This window comes from Filobasidium floriforme, assembly GCF_021052385.1.
Source record: "Filobasidium floriforme strain CBS 6241 chromosome Unknown HD553scaffold_31, whole genome shotgun sequence".
Lineage (NCBI taxonomy): Eukaryota > Fungi > Basidiomycota > Tremellomycetes > Filobasidiales > Filobasidiaceae > Filobasidium > Filobasidium floriforme.
Genome location: NW_025763652.1, coordinates 154,222 through 181,267, shown reverse-complemented (window position 1 = coordinate 181,267; position 27,046 = coordinate 154,222). Strand labels below are relative to the sequence as shown.

General features: G+C 51.2%; 8 protein-coding genes across 8 annotated transcripts; 3 read left to right on the top strand and 5 right to left on the bottom strand.

The window, feature by feature from the left end:
- Positions 1–3,978: 3,978 nt before the first annotated feature.
- On the bottom strand, positions 3,979–4,308 carry HD553DRAFT_278492 (uncharacterized protein; the record flags this gene model as incomplete). The annotated part of the gene is made up of 1 exon (XM_046178049.1): positions 3,979–4,308. A coding segment is annotated over one exon (330 nt), but the record flags the coding sequence as incomplete, so codon positions are not given.
- A 236-nt stretch (positions 4,309–4,544) lies between these two features.
- Positions 4,545–4,784, bottom strand: HD553DRAFT_259821 (uncharacterized protein; the record flags this gene model as incomplete). Its single annotated transcript, XM_046177396.1, has 1 exon — positions 4,545–4,784. A coding segment is annotated over one exon (240 nt), but the record flags the coding sequence as incomplete, so codon positions are not given.
- Positions 4,785–6,012: 1,228 nt separating this feature from the next.
- On the bottom strand, positions 6,013–11,210 carry HD553DRAFT_327222 (uncharacterized protein; the record flags this gene model as incomplete). The annotated part of the gene is made up of 9 exons (XM_046181783.1): positions 6,013–6,510; positions 6,573–6,703; positions 6,773–7,137; positions 7,204–7,311; positions 7,372–7,383; positions 7,453–7,552; positions 7,959–8,764; positions 10,154–10,681; positions 10,810–11,210. 9 exons carry the CDS (start codon positions 11,208–11,210, stop codon positions 6,013–6,015), a joined length of 2,949 nt encoding a protein of 982 aa, XP_046032535.1.
- A 30-nt stretch (positions 11,211–11,240) lies between these two features.
- HD553DRAFT_320632 (amidase signature domain-containing protein) lies at positions 11,241–15,388 on the top strand. Its single transcript, XM_046181163.1, has 11 exons — positions 11,241–11,292; positions 11,383–13,349; positions 13,422–13,546; positions 13,629–13,726; positions 13,803–13,893; positions 13,956–14,147; positions 14,220–14,254; positions 14,314–14,373; positions 14,442–14,719; positions 14,786–15,027; positions 15,094–15,388. Exons 2-11 carry the CDS (start codon positions 11,626–11,628, stop codon positions 15,246–15,248), a joined length of 3,000 nt encoding a protein of 999 aa, XP_046032534.1. The 5' UTR covers positions 11,241–11,292; positions 11,383–11,625; the 3' UTR covers positions 15,249–15,388.
- Positions 15,389–16,826: 1,438 nt separating this feature from the next.
- On the top strand, positions 16,827–19,412 carry HD553DRAFT_327220 (uncharacterized protein; the record flags this gene model as incomplete). Its single annotated transcript, XM_046181782.1, has 1 exon — positions 16,827–19,412. The coding sequence occupies one exon, from the start codon at positions 16,827–16,829 to the stop codon at positions 19,410–19,412; it is 2,586 nt and encodes an 861-aa protein (XP_046032533.1).
- A 157-nt stretch (positions 19,413–19,569) lies between these two features.
- On the bottom strand, positions 19,570–21,354 carry HD553DRAFT_365833 (uncharacterized protein; the record flags this gene model as incomplete). Its single annotated transcript, XM_046184085.1, has 6 exons — positions 19,570–20,038; positions 20,142–20,285; positions 20,360–20,426; positions 20,513–20,800; positions 20,933–21,158; positions 21,263–21,354. 6 exons carry the CDS (start codon positions 21,352–21,354, stop codon positions 19,854–19,856), a joined length of 1,002 nt encoding a protein of 333 aa, XP_046032532.1. The 3' UTR covers positions 19,570–19,853.
- Positions 21,355–21,509: 155 nt separating this feature from the next.
- On the top strand, positions 21,510–23,936 carry HD553DRAFT_301869 (putative rRNA processing-related protein). The gene is made up of 7 exons (XM_046178674.1): positions 21,510–21,908; positions 22,025–22,194; positions 22,315–22,575; positions 22,744–22,884; positions 22,972–23,044; positions 23,156–23,469; positions 23,579–23,936. The coding sequence occupies exons 1-7, from the start codon at positions 21,746–21,748 to the stop codon at positions 23,702–23,704; spliced, it is 1,248 nt and encodes a 415-aa protein (XP_046032531.1). The 5' UTR covers positions 21,510–21,745; the 3' UTR covers positions 23,705–23,936.
- Positions 23,937–24,514: 578 nt separating this feature from the next.
- On the bottom strand, positions 24,515–26,566 carry HD553DRAFT_327217 (uncharacterized protein; the record flags this gene model as incomplete). The annotated part of the gene is made up of 2 exons (XM_046181781.1): positions 24,515–25,078; positions 25,280–26,566. The coding sequence occupies 2 exons, from the start codon at positions 26,564–26,566 to the stop codon at positions 24,515–24,517; spliced, it is 1,851 nt and encodes a 616-aa protein (XP_046032530.1).
- Between the last annotated feature and the right edge of the window lie 480 nt (positions 26,567–27,046).

The window sequence follows — 27,046 nt, the reverse complement described above, 5'->3', positions numbered from 1 at the left end:
GGACAAGCAGCCCTCGCAACGAGGTAGCAGGGCCAGGTCCCAGCGCGAGGGGACCGCGACCGAGCACACCGCGGACCGCAACGAGGGTGATGGTGGCGATGGGGGCGGCGATGGCGGTGGCGATGGCGGTGGTGACGGTGGTGGCGACGGTGGTGGAGCGTGATTTTTGTTTGTGTTTGTAACGTCTCGTTTGGTCGCCGTTCGGGGGTCGGCTCCCTTTTTTATTTTTATGCTATTTTCTTGTTGCGATTCATTTCTCCAGCAAAGTCTCCGAACGTGTCCCCGAACGAGTCTCCGATTGAGCCTCCAAGCGAGTCGTGGTACTTCATTGTTTTCGTAAGACAAACTTGATTGTCGTTGGCTCGTTAAGTTCGTAAAAAAAAGGAATGGTGATAAACATCTTCGTCGGTCCTGCCGACGAAGGTACAACAATGAGTAATGACAAACACGAAAACCCTAAGCACCCGGAGTCCATAGCAACGGCTCGTCCCCGTTCTGCTTAGCGAACTCCTCGTCCCAATACGCCTGGTGGTTCTGGGCGGGAGGTTGCATGTACGTCGCAGCCACCTGCATTCGACCAGCCTGTTGCCGAGCCTGCCACCAAGCAGGTGGAGACCTCTTGGCGTTGCTGCACTGGGCACTCCTGTGGCCGGGCTGCCAGCAGTTGTAGCAGGGTTTCCCGCCGGGCATCCTCGCAGCGTCCACCTCCATGGGCGTAGCACCCGACGTGGCGGCCACCGCAGGAGGGGCAACAGTGGTGTTAACCACAACAGGGTTTCGGGGAGCGACGTGGTTACCTGCGTAACGATTCCCGCTCGTGTGGGCACGGTTACCCGAAGACGTGTGCCTACGGGCTTCCGCTTGGTCTTCGTACCGACGACATTCCATCTGGAACTCCGCCAGCGTCATATGCTCCTGGTTGGGCATAGGGATAATAGCGTCCTGAAAGGCCTGGTTCAGGTTGGCGCGGAAGAACGACCGTTTGCCGTACTCGTTGAGGTTTGGGAGGAGGGCGGCGAGATCGTTGAACTCGGTGATGTACGTATTCAAGCTCTTGTTGCCCTGCTTCAGAGAGTAGTACTCCTTCTCCGTAGCAAGGATGTTCCTTCCACCTCCGTACATCTCCACGAGCAACGCCTCGAACTCCCGCCAGGTGACCTGAGTTCGCCCCGACGAGTACTCCCTTGCCCATGCCTGGGCCTGCCCATCCATGTACGACTCCGCGTACATAATCTTGTAAAGGTCGGTGTACAACCCCGGCTTGACTTGGAACTCCCGGTTGCATTGGTCCAGGAATCCCCTAACCTTCTCCTTCTTGCTGCCATCGAACCTGTCCGGCGTACCGAACTTGAACAGCTTCGCTCTCGCTTCCTCCGTGGCCGTCGCCGATCGAGTGTCCCTCGACATCGCCAACTCCATCATCTGGCTATGCATGTTCGCCATCATGGAGAGCAGGGCGGAAACGTCCGGACTGGTAGGAGGCGCAGCGGCCGGAGCAGGGTTAGCTGCTGGGGGTGTTGACTGCATTTGTGGGGGAGTCTGCCCCATGTTGTTGGCCGGTGCGGCCTGCGTGGAAGCGGTAGGTACCCCCAGGGCACCTACCTCCGGTTGCTGGTGGGCAAAGACGCACTGGTCGTTTACCAGCGTCTCCCCAGTTGGGTTCCTCCACATGAACCTTCCTTGTCCATCCATCATCTGCATGCTCCCGTCTTCGCTCAAGACCGGGATCGCATCCGCAGGGATGGGGTGGACAGCCCTATCCGGTCCGTAACACTGCGTGAACGTATTCATCGTATACGGGGTCTCCTAGTCGGGGTGTTTGGGTGATCCGTTATTCTATAAGGTTTGCCAGCAAACCTGAATAGTAACACACGGGACTAGAGGGTACGGGTAGGGTAATGAATGTAATAACGGATGTCTAACTACTACAAGGTGCTAGTTAGACATCTTCGAACACATCTCCTAATAGGTCTCCGAGAGAGTCTCCGAGAGAGTCTCCGAACGGACCTCCGTACGAGGTGAAAACCTACATCCCGCGTGTGTACGACATGCGTACCGCGGATGCCTATAATACCTAGTACGACCGGGTACCCACTCAAATCGGTGAGGTGGAACTCGGTCAGTTCCAGGTGCACTCCCGTACGTACCAGCGTACGAGCCTTCTGGGTGATCCTCCCTCCCTGGATCCCCCGACCATCGATCACCGTTACTACCCGCGGCGTCTCGAGGTCCGTTACGTCGAATCCATGTAGCGACGCGAATGTCCGATCCATGAACATCCCGGTCGCTCCCGAATCCAACAACATGAGCGCTTGGACCGGCACTCCTTCCGGGTAGAACACTCCTACCAACGTCAGATGGCTATCTGGACCGTTGGGTACTCCGCTTGCACCCAACTGCAAGGGGATCCGGCTACCTCCCTGTGCTCCCCCATTCGGGGTCCTTTGATGATCCGTTATTCTGTAAGGCCCGGGAGCGGCCCCCGGCGGGGATCCCCCTGGACAGGCTGACGGGACGCAGGAATGAGGCAAGGTACGGGTAGACATCTAAATGTAATAACGGATGTAGAGCTATTACAGAGGTACTAGTTCTACATCAGAACAACAACACCGAGAAGTACCCCCGACGGGAGTTGCATACGGGAGTCGCGTACGGCGCGTCCGACGCGTCACGTGATCGCTATAACACCGACCCAAACATCTGTCTCCGAAAGGTAGGAGACCGTCCATATCCATCCTCAGATTCTACGTCGATTTGTAGGAGATCAGGATCATCGTCGCTACCGAACTGCTCGGGATCCAGGTTGGCGTATCGATGGGGGACGCCTCCACGTCGACCTCGACCCCTCCCACGAGTCCCTCTACTTCCTCTTTCACGCCCACCTCCGCTACCTCTTCCTCTTCCTCTTATTCGCTCGGGAGATGACTCTGCCGCCGTAGCAGGACGTCCTACACCCCTACGCATCATCACCCGACTTCCTCGATGTGTAGAAGCTTGATGTCACACCCAAAAACGAACCAGAACAGCTCAAAGGATGTCAAATTTGCACACACGACCCAAGGCCGACTCACGACCGCCAGTCGGCCGACCCGCCCTTCTCGAACTCCCCTCCCCTCGAGCGCTGTTGCTCGGAAGCTCGTTTTCCTTGTCTGACATGGCGATTCTTGGAGAACTTTTAGGATTGTATGAAGGGTAGTAGGTTCGTATAGGTGGGCAATACGGGGAGTTGAAGGCGTCGGAGTTTTGAAAGCGACGGCAGGGGTATTTACCTATAAGGGAATCGACTAGAACGTCAGCAGTTTTTTTCTCTCTTTGTTGTTCTTTGATGTAAGCGACAGGAACAGAACAACAGCAACGAAAGGGTCCTTTGAGAACCTAGTTTGCCTAAGCGAGCAACCTGAAACGTGAAACACAACAACAAACAACGCGTTATCGTCATCAATGACATCATCATCAAACTCGAAAATACCTATTCATTGCAGGGCCATGTATGGTTTTCACACGCAAGCAGGTTGGGTGAGCAGTCGTAAGAAGGTCTCTACGAAGTCTAGCACCGCTATGTAACGTTCTTCTCCAAATTCCCCGAGATTTGGCGCGACAAACGGGAATTTGGCCTGGAGTTCGTCTTGAAATTCCCTGTCGAACAGTTGTTGAGGAACGTGCCGCCCAAACTGCGGGACCACAACGTGAGGGTCTTCGTAGTGAGGCTGACGTCTTTGCTCGACCACAGGAGTGTCGTCCAGGAATAGGGAGGTGTCGATTGCTGATGAACGGCCATGGCGATTTTGGTCGCGCTGCAAATGTTCCGGTCGAGGTGGTAGCTCCACAACATCGTCCTCTACCCCTAGAGCGAATGCTTCGTCCTCGTCCTCATTGTAACGTAGATCCGGTGACAGCTCGATGTGAAAGCCGGCCGCTTTCGCGTCGAGTAGGCCTGCTCAGGACGAAAGACATTTAAATTTATCAAATCAGTACTGTTTAATTAATAAGTTTCGGAGGTCCGTCGCAGGGAGATAGAAACATACCTCCCACCCATTGCTGAATAGGACTAGCACCGCCCAGTCCCTTTGAGCTCATCCCGTGGTAGTTCCAACTATCTCGGAATAGATCGAGAGAGTAGTTGATTTGTGGAAGATAGACGTAGTGGAGGCAGAATAGATGTATTGGGTCGTTGCGGTCAAGGACGCCTGACTTCTCCAAGAGCTCGAAGGTGCGTGCGTACTTCCTGGTCACCTTCAGGCCGACGTCCCTCCAGAGGCGTTCGATGCGTACATTGTGTACAGAGCGACCCTGCATGAATGAACCTCTGGTACGACCTGTCGGCCGACAGTCGGCGATAAGTTAGGCTCAGTGAAGTCTGGTATCAAGTGGCATGCACAAAACGTACCTTGTACCCTCTCCATATGCGCTTTCACCCTAAGGTTCTCTCCCCCGTAGTCCGCTCAAATACGGCTAGGCCAGCCCCACTGATCGACGGCTTCCAGAAACAGCCCTTCAACCGTTTCGGCAAAGTTGTTCGGACTAGCATGAAGCCAGGTGATAAGGTGTGACTTGCCATCGATGGCACCGTGTATCACAAACTTCCAGTTGATAAGCTTGTGCTGACCATCGATGTGCCAGACTGAGTTCACAAACGGTACGTGGTACCTTCGTCGTTGTACTGTATGCGTGGTACGACTGGCAAGATTTGCTGGCTCCAACTGCTGCAAGGTGCTCCTTACCTCGGCTCGTGTTACCGAGAGGCCCCAGGCTTTGAGCTGGCCCCAAACAGTGACCGCTCCTACCGTAGTCTCGTCCTGGCCCCCAATCGCTTGTAGAATAGCTTGCTCCACCTCTGCCCGAGACAATCGGTGCTTGGGTTCCTGCTTCATGAGTCCAAGAGTGCGACGCCGACGCTTGATAGTCGAGGAATGACAGTCGAACATCAAGCCGAGCTGCTTGTCCGTAAATCCGAGGCGTACCATCTGCTCAAGGTTGACAGGGTCAATAGGGGTTGCATGCGAACGACCACCGACAGGTCGGCCGCCTGTCGGTTGGGAAGCTCGAGACGTTCGCGCAGCCAGGGAAGTCTCGACCGAGATCAGCTGTTCTCGAAGGTGTGAGGTAGTCTGATAGTAGTGTGCGTAGAGCTGCTTGGAGATCTTGCTGTAGACATGGAGGGTAAGGAAGTGTAGGAATTCGTCGAGAGAGGAGATCAGAGGCGATATGCGTAATGGGTCCCTTTGATGAGGTGGCGAGAGGAGGTATTCGACAGCAGGGTGGTGGGTAGTATAGGCGATATCAGCCAAGAACAGGAGTCGTGCTTCTTGAGTAGACATAGCTATGGTGGGAATACGGGATGGTGGTGAAGGAGAAAGACTAGTACAGAGAAAGTGGAATGGATCTGCATAGTAGCGTTCATGTTGGGTCCGGTCGGCCGACTTGAATATGTTACGTATGGTATATGTATGAAAACAGTATGAGGGAGTAAACGATATTGGGTATGAGGTAAACGTTGTAGTGTAGAGGACTAAACGATGTCGAGTAAAGGACTAAACGCTGTCGAGTAACGAGTATACGTTGTGTACTAAACGTTGCTGACTAAACGACTACGAGCAAACGGAAAACTTGCCGGAGACGAGACAAAACCTGTCGGGGACGAGACAACGTAATATTGCGTAAGGGTGGCTTGCCGCGAGGGTGACGTAAGCGTGTCACGTGATGTCTACCAAGCATGTACTACCGACTCCCTCTTGTACGAAACTCTATGCAGACCGTCGTATCGTTACGAGGTGTCGAAGACCAGTTTATCAGCGACATATCAATTGATATGAACAAACACGCCGAATGGGGAGGAATTCCACCTCCCCCAGTATAAATACAACGTATGGGGGGGGAATTTCACCCCCCCCGTTGTCTATCGTAACTAAGAATCTTTGAAAAACCCAAAGATAATCGAACCGGTTGAGAGCAGTTCTGGAATTTAAAAATCAGGATCTTACTCCTGTCGACCCCGCCGTATCGTTCCGCCGGTCAGTTCTCGTCGTCGGAACCGGTGATGTGCTCCTTGTGAGAGACGAAAGGGTGGTTCCCGTCGTGACCACGAGCCGCGTGACAGAGATTGGCCTTCAACTGCTCACGAATGAGCAGGACGTGTCCTTGTCGAGCCTCCTTGGTCATTTGACCTTGGGAAAAGATCGTCTCAAGGACGGCGTCGATCCTCTTCATCGGATGAGCGTCAGGGTCGTTGGCGATGTCCCCGACACGAGGGTCCCGAGCGTGGCAGACGGCCTTCTTGTCCTTGCATTGGCCGCAAGTGCGTTCGTCGGACGACCCAAGGTTCTTTCGGCAGAGGAAGACGGGGCCGTACTTGACACAGTGGACGAGGGGGCGGTGAATGTTGTCGGGATCGATACCGGGGTTGCTGACGACGAGCTGGTTCTCATCGATGTAAGAAGGGGGCTCGTTCTTCTCGATCACCCTTTGGTAACAACCTAGGCAGGCGACCTGCCATCCACCGCGCCATTGATCCTAGATGTAAAGTCAAATCGTAAGCTAACATCGATGAACAACGATGTAATCGAACGACTCACCAACCAGCCGTTGATCGGCTTGATGTTGACCTTCCCGGATCGGTTAGGCCTCAACCACGCCATCAGCAAGTCCACGGGCGGGAAGATAGGAAGAACCGCGCGTTCTTCCTCGTCGACGATGATCTCGGCGACTGAACGAAAGAAAAATACGAATAAGATAAGCACCGTAACGATACGACGTAAATGAACACATTACTCACTCGTCTGGTCGTCCCTCCACCCGGCCTTGTCGTTCTTCACCCCGCCTTTGTCGACCTTGATCTGAAGACAGGCAACGTACGCCCCAGTGCTGAGACGCATGACCGGCTTGGTGTTGTCGTTAGGAAGGTAGGGAATTTCGGCGCCGTCGACCTTCGACACGATCTGCCTGCGGGTCTTCTTGGAGGGGGAATGATCGATTCCCTTCTTTCCCCCCTTGGCGATACGTTGGGCCTCGTTGTTGGCCGCAACATATTGATCGATCCAATCCTCGAACGAGACGAAGCCGGTCGGGTGAGCTTTAAGACCGGAACGGGGCAGGTTTTCCGGCCATTCGAGGAGATATTCGAGACGAAAGAGTTTGGCGCTAGACATATCGATCCCTATCAGCGACAAGACGTATAGCAACAACGAGAAAAAGCTATAGACTCACAGCTCTTCGTTCTGAGCCTGAATCTGATGCTGGGCGTTCAAGAGGGCCTTGTCCGCCTTCGAGACCACCTGGAGTTCTTCATCGGAGTCGAGGTCGTTCATGGTTGCACTGTAAAGCACAGCATCGATGATCAGATTGAGTATAAAGACAGTCGAACGCGGTACTAACAAAATGAGTTTGCTGGCGATGAAGAACAACAATGATCAGTTGAGAGTCCTTTGTACGCCGTATCGATACGAGAGGACTCACAAAAGTAAACAAGAGAATGAATCCCACTTATTCCAAGTCCGAGTACGAGTCCCGAATTGAAGAGTAGGTGAATAAAGGTGAATTGAAGTGAAAGGGGGATCTCTTCGAATCGTAAATGAGCTGTCGAGTTATATGTTTTTTGTTTTGTTAGGCAGGAAAAATCTGTCGACGTGTCGTACGATGGTGATGTCATGACTCGGCCAACCAGATTCCAGCATTGAGGGGTTGAAACACATCGACTTGACGACGGTGGTCGTATGAGACATCGTTCAAACTCAAATCTAATTGTGGCATATGGAACAGAGGAATACGCGACATAAAGAACGATCCACAGAACAAGCGGCTTCATCCGACGCGCGCTAAACGCCCAAAGGCATGTTGAAACGATCAAAGGGTCCTTTGACTTTTTTCCATACGCCGTATCGTTACGGGGAGGGTTTTAATCGGAGTTTGGCTCATCAATCATCCCTGTCGTCGAGGCTGAGTTGATGGAGCGAGCATCACACCAACGCTCAGGTCCCCCTGCCTTTCGTGGACATCGGTTCCTGGAGTTCTTTCAATGGAAAGGGTGCTCATCGCTCTACCGTTGTTCGATTGTTGCGATGCTGCTCGACGAGCAGATCCTGCTAATACCTCAGCTTGCACAATTGCCAGGCCTTGCTTGCACTTGGGTGAACGGTAGTTATGTGGCCCCCCACACACACTGCACGAGACTGGAGCTCTATCTGTTGTAGCAGGTGCGCTCGAGGTCCGAGCCCGTTCTTGATTGATGATGTTCTCGTGACGAGAATAGGCTCTGCCTGTCTTGGCAACAGGAGTATCGACAGCAGCCGGTGGATCGATACGAGCTAGTGTTTCAGCCAAGCCATGCGACTGTTGATAGCTCGGCGCGACAGCATTCTTCTTTTTCTTTTTTTCTTTTCCCACGTGTACCGCCTTCATGGGGTCGAGAATGGTTGGATCATCTTCTGCCCTCGGTGGAAGAGCATCTCGATCAACAGGGATGTATCGATTGACGATTGGAGGAGCGATGTTTGCCCTTGTTCGTAGTTCCAAGTCGCCTGTTTCCCTCGTAACGATACGGGGGACATAATGCCCGATCGCTTGCGCCTCTTCTACCAGTTGGTTCTCGTGTACGAGATGCCAATGACTGTGTATCTCGTGCAGTTTGATAGGCTGTACTCTAACTCCGCGTATGAGACTATCAAACACGTGCTTGCAGGGTAAGCCTGTGCTCTGCGTATAGAGACAAAGCCCAGGGAGTTTGACCATCTCGCCCGTGTCAATATCCTCTTCCCAAATATCCTTGCACCTGTCGAGTGGTTTATGTTGGACCATGCTGGCACGAGCATGGGCATGAGGACCCTCTACCATAAGACGTAACGCATGTCAAGAGACTTTCCCTTGTACCTGCAAATGGTCGAAGTTATTCGTAACGTTACGACGTCTACAAACCAATATTAAACCCACCAGTGCTAGACTAGACGGTAATTCCACCCATCCTCGCCCTTGTTCGTGTGCATGCTTTGTGAAGATACGGTACTGACCAGCTGTCATGTACCGTAGCACATTGTTGGTGACATGATACAGATCACTAGCTCGAGCGTTCAGAGAACGTTTGAGAGCTGCATGTGATCCTTCGACGACACTTGTGGCTGTTGCATTGAGGTGGAATTTCCCCTTCGTGGCATAAGCACAGAAGTATTCGGCGTCGTTGAACAGTGTCATCATGTAGGTACATGCAGCCTCTGTATCGTCGCGATAGGTCCACTCCATCGCAAAGGAGGTGAGCACCTCCTCGAATTCAGTGAGCGTGGGAGCTCGTACAATGCGGTACCAATGGGAAAGCATTTTATTCCAATCCTCCTCGGCTATTCCCTTCTTACGGGAGACGATGTTCTTGTTGATATGCCAGATACAGAGCAATTTTGTCGCCTCTGGATAAGCACGGTCGATAGCGTTTCGAAGAGCCTTATCATTATCGGTGACGAATGTTTTCACCGGAACGATACGTAGTAAATCTCTAAGGTTATGCATCGCCCAGAGATAATCGTCTTCTTGCTCCCTGGCTAAGAATCCGAAGGCAATTGTAAAAGAACAATTCGCACCGGTTGAGGCCACCACATGGAAGAGAGGCAGCTTGAATTTGTTGGTACGATAGGTGCAGTCGATATAGAGAACTTCCCCATAGTGTTTGCCCAGCGCGAGTGCCATCGGATCGGTAATAAGCAGGTGCGTGAGTTCACCAAACTGTCCAAACTTGGCGGCGGTATGTGACCCTGAGTTCTTCAGTTCTTGAATCAAGGTGTCGGTACGCGTACGACCTCCCCCTCCTATACGATAGTATCGAGATCGCATGGTGTAGATCTCTTGTTCCGATACAAGAGTTTCCCGATTTTCACGTTTAGCGGTTTCTCGAAGTGAAGCAAGAATCCTATTGCTATTGATTCCTGCATCAAATGCAGCTAGAACAGCGATGGTCTCAGCTGCAGTAGGTTTTCGATGGATATGTTGAGAGCGTGCTGAAGGGTCGCGAGGATGGTTGTGACGTAGTTCTTTAGCTACGACCGACCACATGCCTTTCGATAGTTTGGCATATAACTTAAATTCACAACCTCGACGTTTGGTGGAGGGTCGGCGGTTTGTCATAGGCCCGATTTCAGTTAAGTAGGCATGAGACGGTTTATAAACCCCACTGTACGGGCATACGAGATACACATATGCAACTTCGCCTTTCCTATCTTTAGCTGTACTGCCCTTGCGTACAGCATAGCCATTCTGTTTGCCATGCAGATTGACAGCGTCGATGAGAGCAGTAAGGGTAACAGTGGGGCTGATAGGGGGGAGCCGAACATGGAAGTCATCGCTTGGAGGTTGGTCGGGAAGGTCGGGAGGGAGGTTTATGTCGGTAATCTCATCGGCAAGTTGGTAGAGGTCTTGCACGGCGGCTAGGGGAGAGGGAATGCATTCGATGTCGAGTTCCGCCTCCTCTTCCTCGTCGGGCAAAGGAATTGGATCGTATAGAGGGAAATCGAAGGGGGAAGAGGTCGTCAGATCAATGATCGGGGTGTTAACTTTTGGAAGCTTCCATTCTTCTTCCACGAAGGGTGATTCCACCACGCCTTGGGCTTGTAACTGAGCGAGTAGGGCTTCCATGCTAAGGGTAATGTGGGTGTATACTACGTTGTCATCTAGGGGATGTATACCTCGTACAAACACATCTCGAATACTAGCAGTGTTTATGATGTGTAGATGTACGCCGTATCGTTACGGTGGGGTCAGTTTTGGGAGACTGCCAGTATAACTTGCAATTTCAAACAGACGTCTGAAATTGCCAATATCTTTACGTCATATTACGTTGAATTACGTTGTCTCGTCCCCGACAGGTTTTGTCTCGTCTCCGGCAAGTTTTCCCGAGCAAACGGAAGTGGTCCAATTGGCGCCCCGTAGAAATCGTCCGTCGGGCGCGGGACTTGTGTTCGGAGATCGCCGTCCGACATGAGTTCCCCTTTCACGCGATGACGATCACCTCGTGGCAGCGGGGTGGCGTCGCGAGGCCACCTCGCTGCCACGAGATAGAAACTGGTCCCGTGTGAGTGTTCCGCCTTGATCTTCGCGCTTCTATCTGACCAGGCGCTTGAGCTCTGCGCTTGCGGAAGCGAAGGGCGATCGCCCCCGCTGTTTCCCCTTTGTTTCTTATCTCTCGCCTTCGCCTTCCGTTGATAAACAAGGACGCGGAGTCCGTTGGGGTGACACATCCAGCTATCGCATCGTCATCGACAGTACAATCATCATCGGCCTCGATACATATATAAAGGCTCGACGATATCGTACAAACAGGTCAGTCCTCCCCGCTCACCACCTTCCCGTCCTGTCCCGCTTCACGAGCATCGTAAACTCAACCCCGAACCCTCGAAACCTCTCAAGCAGACAAGCATACAATTCGCCTCGCCTCACACGACCACCCACAAACACTCGACTTCCACTCAACCCTCGAAACCTCGATAGGAGATCTACGAATACCGGGCCTATTATCCAGTGACCTCGTGTTCAATACCATCTCCTACCGCCCCCAAACCTCGAACCCCGTAGTCCACCCTACACAGTATCGATCACCTAGACCGCATCACACCAGCCACCAAAGGAGAATAGCAGTAGTCGTCCTTCTATTCTATGGCTACCTCGGTCTTTCCCCACACCCACACCCAAATCCACACCCCTGTTCAGTATCAGAATCAAAGACGAGAGCGATCGATCGGAGAGGATTCGAAAGAGGCGTACGATGATTACGATGTCCAATATCAACACGAACACCAATACCAATATCGACAGTGCAACCAATTTCAATACCACGATCACCAGAACCAGAACCACAATCACACTTTGAACCACTTGCCCTCGATCCCTTCTAACGAAGAGCTCCCTGGTCTGATCGTCCACGACCACACTCACCCTGAGCTTGAACTCGCGTCGGAAGAGTCTTCGCCATGGTCTACCGCACCTCCCAGTCCCGCCTCGGAGGAGGAGGACGAGATCGACCCGCTGGGACATACAATTGCGGATCACGTCGTCGAGAATCCAGAGACGGGTTTGAGATCGAAATCGGAGTCAAAGTCGAACCTGAAGCAAGTCTCGTTGAGTTCGAAAGGAGCTACAGTGGTCGAGCAGGAAAGTGCCAACGGGAATACGGCTTTGGACGTAAAGGAGGCGAACGGGTGGATAGCGGAGTTGGATGAAAAGCTGGATATGGTCCGGATCGAAGAACATCAAATTCAACATCAACATCAACATCATCATGATTACCATCAAGAGGAGTCACGTTCTCAGGTTCGAAGCCAGAGCCAGAGGCAGAGACGACAACGATCTCTTTCTGCACACTCCCATCCACACAGTCACGGTCATACCCGCCCTCAATACATCTCGGCCGCAACACCCGTTCCGATCAATCACGAGATTGCGGCTCTCCAGTTGGTAGGCGGTCATAAGGACAAGGGCACAAGTCAGACTAGGAGCCGAACTAGGACTCTCAGTCAAGCGGGAACTCGAGCTCAATCTCAAGTTCAGGCTCGGGCTGGATCTCGGGCTCGGTCGATCGATAGGTTCGGCGCACCTGCGGGAGGTAACGCTGTTGCCAATACCTATATTCATGGGTCTGGAAGTGGTCGACCTTTCAGCCCTATCGTTCGCGGACGGGGGAGGACCGGACGGCTCCCTTCAAACTCGATTCCGGCTAGTTTTCAGGTCCATCAACATTCGCTATCGGATGTTCAAGGAGAGGAAAAAGAGAAGGAGAAGGTCGAGCATACCGCCAAGGTCATCGTCAAAGAAGTTGAATTGGAACTCAACTCTGATGGCGACCACACCAATAACACCATCCAAGGCGATAAACACGTCAATTCGAGCCCGGTGATCGCCTCGCCTTCGGCTCGTCGACAGAGAAAGGAGTCAAAATCCACGGGCCGGGGCGGGAGTTCATACAACTCGATTTATCAGCACTTTCATCCGGCCGTCGGCTCGTCCGGGTCGGGTTCGGCTCATTCGCACTCGCCACTCCACGCTCACCTCCACTCGCACTCGCCTTTACACCCCCATTCTCACTCTCACTCTCATTCGGCCTCCCCCTGTCCACCTCACCACCAAACCCAGAAACTCGACCCTTACACAGCAACCCTTCCCACCTTGATCCAAGCACTGCAAGCTCATACCCTCACCTCGGTGCAGATAATCGAGACTTACCTGACCCAGATCGCCGAGCACAACCCTACGCTCCGAGCCCTCTGTTGGGTTAGAGATAGGGAGAGCCTTTTGAATGAGGCTAGGATGTGTGATCAGTTCCGAGCTAGGGGGATCGTCGATTGGGAAAGGACGCCATTGTGGGGAGTTCCGATCGTCGTCAAGTGAGTCTTACGAAATCATCTACAATTTCGGGCTGTCCCGCTCTGAGCTGATCTTGTTTTCTCGTTCATTAGGGACAACATCGGTACAGACGAAGAACTCGGACTGCCTACTACCGCCGGGTCTTTCGCTCTCCTCGGGATGCCAGTCAAGAAGGACGCGTTTATCGTCCGCAAGCTGCGACAAGCTGGAGCTATCAGTAAGCCGCTTTCTCTTACCTGTTCGAATCATGCTGTACCCGCGGAGATGGCTGACGAGAGACACTTGTACGGTGTTGATAGTCATGGCCAAGGCGAACATGAGCGAGTTGGCGGATTACAAGAGCGGGAATGCCGGGCCTGGGTGGAGTGCCGTCGGAGGTCAGACTATCAACGTCTACGTGAGTCGTCTCTGTTGACAAGTCTATGATACGCGCAAGCTGACGAGGGAGCTTCAATGCGATGTCAATGTCGTAGGCCGCTCACGCTTCTCCGGGCACCAGCTCGAGTGGAAATGGGGTAGCGGTAGCTGCCGGATTCTGCCCGGCGTCTATCGGGACCGAGACAGGTGAATTTCCCAGTCCGCACAGTGCTTGGAATTTCACGTATTGACCTTGACCCGCTCTGCAGACGGCTCGATCACCCTCCCCTGCCTTCAATCCTGCTTGTACGGACTCAAACCCACTGTGGGTATGCTCAGTCGTGCAGGGGTGGTACCGTTCGCGCCTTACTTTGATACTCCAGGGCCGATGGCGAAAGACGTCGAGAGTCTGGCTATCCTCATGGACGTCATGAACGGTCGCGATGATGATGATCTCAAGAGTAAGCTCAAGGGCACGAGTTCGCGTCTACAAGCGGGCAGGTCCGGCTGACAAAGAACGTGCCGCGTTGCAGCTCTCGAGGTAGACAGGATTCCACGGGGCGTCAGGGTGAGTTGCAATGTTGAATACTCATCGCAGGCGTTCGCTAATGATTTTTCGTCTGGCAGTACATCGACAGCTGCGAGAACCCTACTTTTGCAGGCCTGCGGATCGGCATACCTCGGAAGGTGAGTTCCTGTGATACAGCTGCATTTCTAGCAGAACACAGGACTGATCTTTCTCGTCGACGAAACAGAACTGGGTCGACACCGACCCTTGGCGCCGACCTGGTCGAGAGATCCTTGTACCCGAAATCGCCAACCCGTTTGAGCAGGTCATTCAGATGATGTCCGCCAGCGGGGCGACGGTTCAAGACCCGGCTGACGTCCCTTCCGCGGTCGATGGCAGTTTGTGGGATTGCATGTGGGGCTCAAGGGCGTTGGTTGTGGCGGCGGACTGTAACCATTACCTGAGCAAATATCTCGAAGGTCTTGGTGGCGAGGGAGGCTGCCGTTCGGTTGCCGATATCATCGAGTAAGTTTAACAAATTCGAGCGTATTACAACAGCTCCCAGTCTGACACTCTGTTCGGATTTCACAGCTTCAACGAGAAACATGCCGACATCGAGATGCCTCCCGGCCACCACGGCCAAGAGGTCTTGAAACGCACGCTTACCGCCGCGAAGGTCGACTCGATCGAGTACGCTCAAGCCAAGGCCGAGATGAAGCTCGTTGCTGGAAAGCGTGGTCTAGATGCGGTTATGGAAGAGTACGATCTGGATGCACTGTTTATGGTTCGAGAGGGACATCATTCGGCTGCGGCTATGGTCGGTTACCCTATCGGTGAGTTTATCTTTTGACTATCGCTGCTTCATGTTCTTTTACTAAATGCGAGCACCCATTTCGCAGCCTCCGTTCCGATCGGTCTACTGAGCGACAATACTCCCATCGGAGGTTTCTTCATCGGTCGCAAGCACGGCGAACAGACTTTGATCAGGATCATGGCGGCTTGGCAGGCTACTTTTGGAGCTCGACCCCTACCTCCTATCGCTACCAACGCTTGAACTGCCTCTCCGATTTGGGCCACCTGTTATTAAGATGAACTTGTATTCCTCTATGCAGAAAAGCATGACGTCGCTCGTTGACCCCGCTTTGTGCCTTCGAGGTCTACGCACTATGATCGGAGACGATGAACTGATGTGGAGGCCACGCGCTTCCTCGCGCCTGTGGCGCATGTGGCGAAATCCTCGCTCCATCGACCTCCGTCGACGTATCGATTTATGAGAACTGTATCCTGCCTCGACCCGATGTCGACATGCTAAATCAGAACTCATTGGGATGGCCACGAACGAAATCGTTCCTTACGTTGCCAAACGCCGATCAAGTACGACATCTAGGGATAACGGCGATTGTGCCAGTCTCATCTCATCAATTCCGCGAACTATGCGAGAACGCGATGTGTAGGTATACATCGACCCCAAACTGGAACGTCCCTTCTACACCTGACTGTTACTCTCTGTTTCTTTCACTTCTCGTATCATGCCAAAGGCTCCAGGAACAGCAAGTAACCAGTTGCCCAAATCTCGAGGAATCTCGACCAAAGCATTGAGTGCCACCTACCGTCGCACGCGCTACGAACAGGTTTTGCTTTGGTGCTTGAGCGACATCGAGACGACCCAAATATAAAGCGCACACGGTTTAGGAAATTCGAGATGCAGCCTCGTAATTTCTGCTACTGCACGTATTGTTGTGTTATGCCAACTTCAGTGATCGGCACGGCAATAAATCGAGACTAGGCCCTAGCACGAAGTCCGAATTCTATCATCGACTGCAATCCATCGCTCAAAGTAAACACATCGAGAGGTAAACGCGTACAAGAAGCACAAGGAGGACGGTGAAATGTGCGTAAAGCATGATCAAGAGCCAGATTTACGGACGAGGGGGACGATAGAACGCAAGGAAGTCGTTTGCAGCCGACCGCGCGTAGAGGGGCTGCGTCGAACGGGCATAACTAGCGGCTTGAAGCTTTCCTTTTCGGTTTGATCTGTATGCCTCTATGTTAGCCGAAGGTATCCTGAGAGCTTGTTATTCGTCGGGCGAGGTCAACTATGGCCATGGTAACGGAATCGATCCGGCGGTGTTCTGTATAGGCCCTCTCAAGACCGCCATATTTGTTTCTACGGGCCAGCTAATGCGATGCATTTCCTTGGATGTTGCCAGATCAGTTTTGTAGCGCGGATCTTGCTGGCTCTCTGATAAGAGCTAATATTTCGTTCATGCAGTGATCTGTCAGCTGCTGCTCACTTCCCGCTCAAAGATTTTTAGAGTTGGGCTGCGATGAGGTTGTGATCAATCGTCCGCCACCTTCCTGTCCTTGCGAAAGCTCTACTGTGCTTGTTATGCATCACCCCAAGAAGCAACGACCCTGGTTTTGTCCTTGCAGGCATAAGGGGTGCAGAGAAGCACACAAAGGAAGTCTCCGCTGTTGCTAGTACAAAAGAGCTTTTGAGGATCAAGATACAACCAGGGAACAAAACTTGTGGAGTAAACATCTGGACTCGAGCCTGCATTCGTGGTGAAATCAGTTTGTTACTGACAGGAGTCTATTTGTCCAAGAATCATACAGCAAAGCAAGCTCTACAATGTCGGATTTTCAAGCAGAACCTGAGGCGAACTATTGGCTAGATACAGGGGTTGATGGGATTACAAACGACTTTCAGACAGATATGCACTTGAGTCTTGGTGATTGGTCGGAAGTATCGCTTGTCAATGCGTCAATGATGCCGGTCTCTGGAAATGGGTATCAGTACGGACAGCAAGCTCATGAAAGAAGCATTAACTCTCACTATTGGGCGTTTGGTCAACAAGAACATTGTTCCTGGGGGTTGGACAGTGAGCATGCGATATATGCCTTTGGAGGGGAAATGTCATTGCCCAGTGAGGGCTTGACGGCTTCTTTCAAGCCTACATATGCATATCAAGACCTCAGCTTCCACTCAGACCAATGGGATATGGCAAACGTAGTCATGCCTCAATTGGATGAACACACTTTCCAACAGCAGAGCACGCACTGCAAACCACACACAGAAGAGCCCAAAAAGAATGCGGCAAACTGCCAATCACGCTCTGCTCAACCCTCCTCACAACAATGTATTGTGAAGCGGCTAGATGGTGCTAAACTCCAAGACAACAATGGAAATCCTGTTGATGGAATAGTCATGCCATCATTTAATGGTGCAGCTGCTTATATTGGATGCTGCAAAGCTACAATCTCCAATGCCATGAAACATACAGATCGAAGAAAGGGCATTGTGTATGGATTCTGGAAGATTGAAGAATACAACTCAATCTTAACAGAGATGACGAGTGAGGCTATGTCCTCAAATGAAGAACAGATCCGCCAAGAATCTCTGGGCGCAATACAGCTCTACAATGGGGCCACAGACTTACAAGAAGGGGGTTCTGTGGGAGATTGTGCTTATCAATACACATGCAACGAGTCACTTCTTCCAAATTCCTTAGGATTGAATGATCCCCATGATCAAGACCCCAGCTTCTGGTTCGACAATATGCAAGACCATTTGGATGCAATAGATGTATACATTGCTCAGTCAAGTGGAAAAGCCACTCAGGCAGATGATTGCTGGAAGCCGCCCTCAGCAAAAGACAAGAAAGAATCAAGGCGCCGTACTGGTCCAGTTCCAAAGAGATGTATTCTGAAGCACAAGGATGATACCCTCTTTCAGAACCAAAATGGCAACCTGGTTAGTGCAATGGTCATGCAGTCTTACAAAGACGTAGCTGCATTTGTTGGATGTTCTGCCTGTGCAGTCTCAAGTGCCATGGCAGATTCAAATGCAACGAGGGGTGTCCTGCTTGAGATCTGGAAAGTTGAAGACTACACAGAAACTGAAGCAAACAGAATCATGTGCCTGACAGTGCACAATGAGGGAGGGTCTTGTCTAAAACAACAGGCTCAACCAGAAGCCCTGGCATCTGAGCAGAACATCTCCCACAACAATGATCCTGAAACAAATCTCTATTATATCAATATCAAAGATATCACACCAAGTCAATCTGATGAGGAAATGACATTTGCTTCCTCTTCAGTCCATCAGTGTCGCCATCAGTCAGTGGCTCCTGACTGGAACTCATCTGCTCCTTATGGGTCACAATCATTGAGTGCGGGTGGGAGATTCAGCACAGGCAGAACATTGATGACCCAGTCGAGCAAGATGGTCATGGGCTATGAGGAAGGTTCTGGTGGCGGAACACACACAGCAAGATCTGGCTACACTCAACCGGATCCCATCCAAACGATGTTAAAAGGTTCCGCAAGGGGTAAGACTCTTGCAATGAAGCTGCTCCCAAAGACCTCTCAAGGTGGTCTAGCAGCAAAGCTATATCATGTTAGACGGATTGATGTGCAGCTATTTGACATTGAAGGAGACTGGGTGTTCTCTGCAGGGATATGGGGCAACAAAAATGTCACTAAGATCACTGGGATTGGCCGCACGTCATTACATAGTGCCGAGCTAGATGTTGACATCGATCGTGGAGAATGGAAGGTCACATACCTGGGAAAAGCACAGTCTAGTGACCACATGAACCAGGAGTTGTTGAGGAAAATTGAGGCTCTTTCAACTGGGTCCAATTGGCCTGTCGGTCTTGAGTCCAATCAACCATGCCAGGAATACAATGGTGAGAACACCCAGGTTCCATCAATATATGAAGACAGGTTGAGCACAAACAATCGGTACGGAGTGCCCGCAACAACGGACATGAATTTGCTGGAACACAGCCTCGAATTGGCCCAGCCTATTGATTCTGCAGCAGATTTCATCTCATCAGACACTGGAGGTACAATTGATACCAGGACAGAATCTGAGGCACACAGCAAACAACGCCACTCCTTGAGTACCAGGATGAAAAAGTCAATCAGAGCCCGTAATCAAAGGCCTATGCCAGATACAGCTCGAGCAAAACAATCTCTCAACTCTGCATCAGCAAAGCTGGTGCTTGTGAAACGAGTGGATGGAAATAGCTTTACATATGATAAGCAGCAGGTGGACTTTGCTATCATAAGCACCATCAGTGCTGCGAGTGATTTTCTTGGTACTTCCTATGTGACTCTACAGCGGGCTTTGCGCAAGAGGGACAGAAGCAAGCGTGTTGTGAGAAAAATATGGGAGGTTGAAGATCTAGGCAAAGCAAATCCTTCTGCTTGAGTGGCAAATGTAATCTTACAGCTTTGTTCGAACCGTGATTACCAATCGTGATTGTATGACAGGCCTATTGTAGCACTAGTATCGTTCTGCTACCGAATCTCAAGGGGAGCCGGGTCCAGGTCATCTACTCGCGAACATCTCGAAATGGAAAGAATAACAGTTCCAAACCCTTTCTTGAACCTGCCACAATCAACCACCGCCAATCAGCTTGTACATCCAGCACTGACTGGCGACTCTCGTCGATTGTTCTATTCTTGTTGACAGGGCCATCTCGAAAAGTCGGATCGCGTCGTACCGGCCACTGAATCTAAATGTTTCGGGTCACCCATCGGCATATCAAATCGTATCGCAGTCTGACATAAAACGTCGTATCGCAAGGAAAGTAGCGCGCTCTTTCCCCATCGTATCATCCCTCGCTCGAAAATCAACCTCATCGACCTATCACTGGGTCTTGACCCTCTTCGCGGCCCGTCCACCCTGTTCCTCCTTGCCCTGCTTCTTGGCGACAGGCTTGCTCTCCAACTCATCCTCGTCAGACTCGCTGACCAAGTCGATCTCGCCCAACATGTCGTCCTCCATATCCTCCTCGTCCATCGAGTCGTCGGCGTCGGATTCGTTGTCCGCGCCTGCGTTTGCCATGTCGGAAATTCGGATTATTGAGAAATACGTCTCGTCAGTTCACGCTTTACCCTTGAACAAGGTGGTAGAAGGAGGATGAAGTTGACTAACCGTTACCCTCGAAATAAGCCACACAGTTGGGCAAAATGTCTTGCCACAACATGCTCGCCAACCCATCCGCATCGACCTGTTCGGTGAAGAAGTGGAAGAACGAGCCTCGGTCGCCGGCATCGAAATCGTTCTCGTCTTCGGCGTCTAGTGCGAGGGGAATGGAGGGAAGATGTCAGCATATAGGAAAGAAAGCGAGATAGATAGATGGAGGAGCGTACCAGGTTCGTCCCTGGGGAACAACTTGCAGAGGTTCATCTCGTCCGACTTCCACTTGATCTCGGTCGACTATAAAAGATACACAATCACAGATAAGATCCAAATCAATCAACGTTAAGAAGCAGAACGAAGAGGAAAAAAACGTATGCTCTTACCAGCCCGAAAAGATCGTCCATCTCGTCAAAGAAAGTGTTGGCCAACTTGACCTCCTCCCCCGTCTCCTCCTGGACCTTCTTGACGTCCCATTCCTCCCCCTCCGGGGCCTTGACCACCGTGTGCTTTTCCTCGATCTTCTCGCCAATATCGTCAGGGATAGTGGAGAGGTCGGAAGGACGAGCCCGTCCGATGAGTTCAGAGGCGGTCAGGCCACGGGTGGGGCCGGAGGTGGCGACGTAGGATTTGGTCAGGGAGGGGTTGGTAAAGTAGGGGTTCTCGGCGAAGTGCTAGGGTTTGGGTTTGATTACACAGGAGATTGAAGGTGGCGCAAAGGGAAAACATAGCGATAAGAATGAAGATGGCAAGTTGTCAAGCCAACGTGATGACATCCGATACGAAGCGTGGAGAGCACTACTCACGAAAACAACATCAAACGCCCTATAATCCCTAGGATCCACGACAAACTCCATATCCTTCAAATAACTCAAACAATCCCAATCCTTCTCGCTCGTACAGGCCCTGGCAAAGGTCGCACTCCTGCTCAAAGTCCAAGGCCAGAACCCGGGAATCTTCTCCAAGCGAGGTCGAAGGTGTTTCTGGGAGGCGAGGTAGGCGATGATTTCTGATTGACGGACGGCGATGTCTCTGTGGGCGACGACTGCGGATTCAGTGAAGGTAATACAATGTAACCCCCCGGTTAGCAACGGTGGAACGGTGCAGGGGATGAAGCGGGCGGGCGGGACTTGCACTTCTGAAGATCGTCCAGAACAGGAACGTTGTCCTTGTCGCTCAACCATTCGGTGACCTGGGAGGTGAAGGCGGGTTCTTGAATACCGGACATTCTCGTAAGTTTTCTGATTGTATTTCTGCTTTGTATTTAGATGGCAAGATGGAGGTATAGGCGTTATGAATCGATGTACCGATGTATGATAGCCGTATAGTTTCGAAAGATAATTTGACAAGTTGATTAGGTAATCAGCCCTTTTTAGCAGAGAAGGCGTATTTTAACACCGAAACTAGCGTTATTACGGCAACTACGGCATCGATTTCTAGCGTTCTCTCTTCCAGAAAAAGTTGACGATACCTGCGTAAGAGCATGAGATCTAGCGATCAACTCGGAACGGAAAGTTTCCCCCAACTTGATCCACACATCTACCTATCTACCTATGACAACCGCAAGCATCACTAGCTGCTACACCGCTCTTCCTTAAGAAAACGTACAGCATATAACCATGTCCGCTCCAGCAGGACCATCGAACCCGTCCCTCGTCACCGGTAGGATCAGGGACACCGACCAGGTCGTCAACGCTCAAGGCAAACGCAAGGCCGAGGAGGACGCCGAGGAGGGTGGAGAAGTCGTCGTGAACAAGAACAAGCGGCATAGGAAGGATAAACGTGAGTTGTCCCTCTTCCTCATCTAGCGAACCGTTCGCCGTTCTTATATTCATAATATAACTCTTGTGTTGCGGTAAACCCCGGTCGAATTCGATATCCAATACTCAATAATTTAGCATGGGACACGGACGATATCGATCACTGGAAGATCGACCCCTTTACCGAAGCCGACAACGTCTCCGGTCCGTTTACCGAAGAGAGCAGTTTCGCCGTCCTCTTCCCCAAGTATAGGGAACAGTACTTGAGGGAGAGTTGGGGTGCTGTGACAAAGGTCTTGGGGAAACACGTGAGTCGGAAATCAACTCGAATTTGTCTTGGAATGCCAAGTTGCTCAGTATAGTCTACGTTGCGAGATTTTGGACTCGAAGCTGATACACCTGCAATCTTGATCTCTTCAAACTCGCAGGGCATCGCCTGCACCCTAGACCTCCTAACCGGTACAATGACAGTCCTAACCACCAGGAAAACATTCGACCCATACATCATCCTCTCATCCAGAGACCTCATCAAGCTCCTAGCCCGTGGTGTCTCTTTACCTCAAGCGGCGAAAGTATTGGAAGATGGCGTAGCGTGTGATGTCATCAAGATCGGTGGGCTGGTCAGGAATAAAGAGCGGTTTGTGAAGAGGCGGCAGAGGTTGGTCGGGCCTGGGGGGAGTACGTTGAAGGTGAGTCTTTTGCTCTTTTTTCGTCGGAGTCGAGGTTTCACCCTCTCTTCTCCTTCTCCTTCTCTCCCTTCTCCGTTCTACTTCCTATCACCCGCCTCGCCTCCCTCTTCATGTTATATATCTTTCGCTAACCACCCTTCAACCCAACCTTCCGCAAACCCTCACCAGGCCATCGAACTCTTGACGAACTGCTACATCCTCGTACAAGGAAACACCGTCTCCTGCATGGGCGAATACAAGGGTCTGAAAGAGGTTCGGAGGATCGTATTGGATTGTATGAAGAATGTTCATCCGATTTATCGGATAAAGGTCAGTCCTCGGTTTCGGTCTCCGTTATATCCTTTTTTGTTCTTTCAAGATGCTCATCGGAGGATACGTTGGAACTGTGGAATATAGGAGTTGATGATCAGGCGGGAACTTGCCAAGGATCCCAAGTTGGCGGGGGAGAGTTGGGACCGGTTCTTGCCACGTGAGTCGAAGTCGACTGAGACCTTGTCCGGACAATCGATCCGGCGACGACGAACAGAATATGGCTGACAAAACGCTACTATCGCCAAAACCTCTTTCATCGTACGAGCAGAGTTCAAGAAGCGCAACCTCAAGACCTCTGAAAAGACCGCCCGCAAGAACCGTGCCCAAGGCAACTCGGCCGACGGAGCGACATCCAACCAGACCCCGCTGGGTACGGCTTCCAAGATGCCCAACACCGTCGTCGACCCCTCAGTGGCAAGTCCCGCGGCAGCGCCGGAGAAGAAGAAGAAGCAGAAAAAGGTATACACGCCCTTCCCGCCGCCTCAACAACCGAGCAAGTTGGATATGCAGTTGGCGAGTGGAGAGTACTTCTTAAAGTCGAAAGACAAGGAGAGGATGGAGAGGCGGAAGAAGGAGGAAGAGGTAAGCCCTGTCGTGTTCCCGGGTCTTGTGGTCCCGCTTCTGCTGCACGCGCGAGATCAAGATTCCATGGAGTACTAATCGGTCGCTGCCTGTTTCGCTCGACTCGCAGCAAAACGTCGTGACCGAGGCCAAACGGGCTCAGCGAGAAGAGGCGTTCATTGCGCCGGCGGAAAAGGCTGGACAAACGATCGAGGAGAGGAAAAAGGCCAAGAAGAGCAAGAAGAGGGAAGAGTAGGGTTGGGTTCTGGACCAAGGTCGGAGCTGGGTTTGGGGTGTGATTTGCGCTACTCGATGTATTCGGACTTTCCGAAATGAGACTATCGATCGCTGTCATCTCATCATGCTAGGGGGAATCCGGTCGGTTTGATGATGTTGCGAGGCAAATTGCCGAATTTCTGATCGCCTGGTCGTTGTCTGGAGCGGTCTGTGCGTCTTCGGACGTAGTCGTATGTGCAATGCGATAGGGTGGACTTGACAGAGTCAACTGCGTGCCTCGTCGATACGGATCCTCATGATGCGAGATCTAGGCCCATCGATCGCGCTTCGTCGGGTTGTCGAATGACCTGGTTGACATGCCGTCCTTAACTTTGTATATACTAGTGGGGCGCAAAAGTCTGAGGGCGCAACATTGTATTCAGGCCCTATTCCTATGAATAACATGCTACTCAAGCAACATACAGGCCTTGATGATCCTGTGGAGGTGTATATAGCTTGTTTGTCATCTACAGCAGCCACCTGCGCAAGAATGACAAAGAAATATGTGTTAGTTCTTTCTCAACACGTCATTTTATCAAACGTACCTGTAAGGCCCTAAAGCAGGCCCCAGTGAGGGTGCCCTAGGCAGGGCTGATGAGATGCAAAAATGTGGAAAGGTATAGGTAGACATCTAAAATGTAATGATGGACGTAAAACTATCACAAGGGCCTAAATTCATGTTATAACGACCGTCCCAAAATTTACTCCTGCCAGAGGTTACCCATGAACATGCATACAATACAGCACTCTATATGACACCTATAACAGAAAGTAGAGTAAAATATATAAATCAAGCAGAAGGAATCGCTTTGCCTAGGTCTTTAACTCTCCATACTTTCTTCAGAATGCCCTTCTTTTTGCCCCTCTTCTGCAGAGCGTACCGGATTGTAGTGAGGTTACATTCTAAAAACTTGCTAGCAGCAAGTCTACCTTGTATGATTGCAAAATATACCTGCTGCTTATTGTATGGAAAGCTAGTCCCATCCACTCGCTCCACATGAAGAAGTTTTTCATGTATTTCCAACATTCTTGTTTTAGCTGCGTCAGAGATGCTTTGGTGGTGATTGATTGCACTTTTCTGCATCTTCTTCCTAGTAGCTACTGAGCGGAATGCCGCTTGCCCTTTCTTGGTGTGAAACACAGCCTGTTCCCTACTACCAATTGTGCCTTCAAGGTCTGATGCCTGGTGGCCAATAGCAGGATTGATAGGATTGGTCGAAACAAGGCTGTCCTCTGATGATAGCAGGACTGTTGATCCGGCCTGATGAGAGCTCTTGTATGTCTCGTGCTGATTTGCTGAGCCTGAGTTTGATCTCTGCATTGGCAGGATAAGACTGTTCTTCCTAATGTATTCCTGCCATGGATGTTGAAATAATGGTTCAAGCTGACTGGAAAGGGCTGCAAGGGTCTCAATCTCCCTCAGTATTTGTTCAGTTGAGCGGTGTCTATGATGCACTCTCTTCAAGTATGTAATCTTCCAAGGATCCCATAGTATATCAGCGTTTTGCTGTGCACGATACAATGAATCACGGCTAATGCCTGTGACATCACGCACATCCCTGTCCGTACATATCAGAGCGAAGGGTACTGATTTCTCTTCATGGTCGAAATGCTCCCCGTCTGCCCGCCTCACAAGGTATAGCTTTGCAAGTGCCCCAGGTTTCAGTGATCTTTTGGGATACTCGATCATATAGCCGCTGCCTACAATTGCAGCACCTGAAGCCTGTCCGCCTGCAGCTGTCAAGTGTTGAACCGGATCTACTGACAGATAAGATGATTGTCTGAGTGAAGGTGATGCAAGACTTATGTTCTGCTCATGGCCAGCTGCAGTATTGAGACCAGTATGAACATCACTCAGAGTTGTTTCTGATCCGTCAATGCAGCAATGATTCCCTGCTGATACCACAGAGTCTTGATGAGTCTGTTGACCAAGATAGGACTGTTCCTCAAGTTGTATCAGCAAGTCCTCATCCTTGACTGCTTCATTCTCATTGTATTCCTCGACCCGCCAGATTCCAAGAACAATGCCCTTATCCTCATTTGCTCGTGCCATAGCCCGTCTGATTGTAGACCCATGACACCCAATGAATGCAGCTACATTCCTGATACCTGGCATTGCCAATGCACTCACAAACTTCCCATTTGTATCTGGGAAAGCAGCCCCATTTTGCTGCCTCAGGATACATCTCTTTGGAGGTCTTCCACGTCCTGCTAACCAAACTGCTCTCTTTTGCTTGGGTTCTACTGTGTCCAGATTGTCTTTTGTCCTTACTTCCCGAGGACCCCGTTGCCGGTCAATTGTGGTGATAGTCAGGCATTTTTGGCTGACCTGATCAACAGCATCGAATGTCTGCAGGGTGGAGTCTTGATCATTGGGGTGGAGGTCTTGATTGTTAAGATAGCCTGATCCTACATACTCAGAGACGCTTGTCTCCCCAACTGGAGGCTCATGTAAAGATCTCAAGCCCTCATATTGTTGTAATCCTATGTCCTGCTCAAAGGTCCGCATGAATTGCTCCAACTCCCCGTCACAAAGCTGTGACAAGTCCTGCTTGTCCTCAGATGCAATTGACCTGACTGGTGTGGCATTGTCACATGTAATGGAGGTCTGGCCCCATCTACCAGATGAATGCTGAAGCCCCATAGACCCTCTATCAACCTGTTCACCGTGTTGATATCCAACCTCTGGTGACTGCATCATATTCCCATCCTGATCCGCTTCCATCAGCCAGTCGCTCAAGCTTGGTAGATATGTATCTGAAAGGCCTGATAGAGCGAGATCATCTAGGTCTGTGCGAAGCCACCATGTATCCAAGTCTAGTTCTTGCTGAGAATTTGACATTCTTGTATTGGTCTATGTGTTTGATTTGGTATGAAGAATAGCCGCTGCTCTCGGTTTGCGTGATCCTGGAGTAAAAAATTGGCAAGGGGTAAAAGTGATGGTACAATCCACTCTACCTACTACTTTCCTCTTATATACCCAGTCGCATGGGCTCTGGACAAAGCGGGTTTTCCTACCACAAGCACCTTTAGGAAGGCACCTCCTTTATATGCTTCTCCATCCACTTGTAGCTGCAAAGGCAGAGCCTGGTCTCAAGCTTCTTGATATGATGTGATCTACATAACTTCTCAAGGACAATCGAACCTTGCAGTGCTTGCCTTTCATTAGGGGTGACTACTTTTGAGCATCGGTAGTCATTGTCATATGCCCTGCGCACGCCCAAGAGCCAGTGCGACGAGAAGAACACTGCCGAAGGCTTCTGATCTGGTAGACAAGTTGATCCTACAGTAAGGTCTAGTTTCGAACCAATACGAGACTTGG

Bases quoted from the DNA above. Each gene is read 5' to 3' on its own strand.
- HD553DRAFT_320632 (XM_046181163.1), top strand. From the start codon at position 11,626: ATGGCTACCTCGGTCTTTCCCCACACCCACACCCAAATCCACACCCCT. The intron at 13,350-13,421 runs GTGAGTCTTACG...CTCGTTCATTAG, and splicing joins GGAGTTCCGATCGTCGTCAA to GGACAACATCGGTACAGACG. The intron at 14,255-14,313 runs GTGAGTTGCAAT...TTCGTCTGGCAG, and splicing joins GGATTCCACGGGGCGTCAGG to TACATCGACAGCTGCGAGAA.
- HD553DRAFT_301869 (XM_046178674.1), top strand. From the start codon at position 21,746: ATGTCCGCTCCAGCAGGACCATCGAACCCGTCCCTCGTCACCGGTAGG. The intron at 22,885-22,971 runs GTCAGTCCTCGG...TGTGGAATATAG, and splicing joins ATCCGATTTATCGGATAAAG to GAGTTGATGATCAGGCGGGA. The intron at 23,470-23,578 runs GTAAGCCCTGTC...CTCGACTCGCAG, and splicing joins GGCGGAAGAAGGAGGAAGAG to CAAAACGTCGTGACCGAGGC.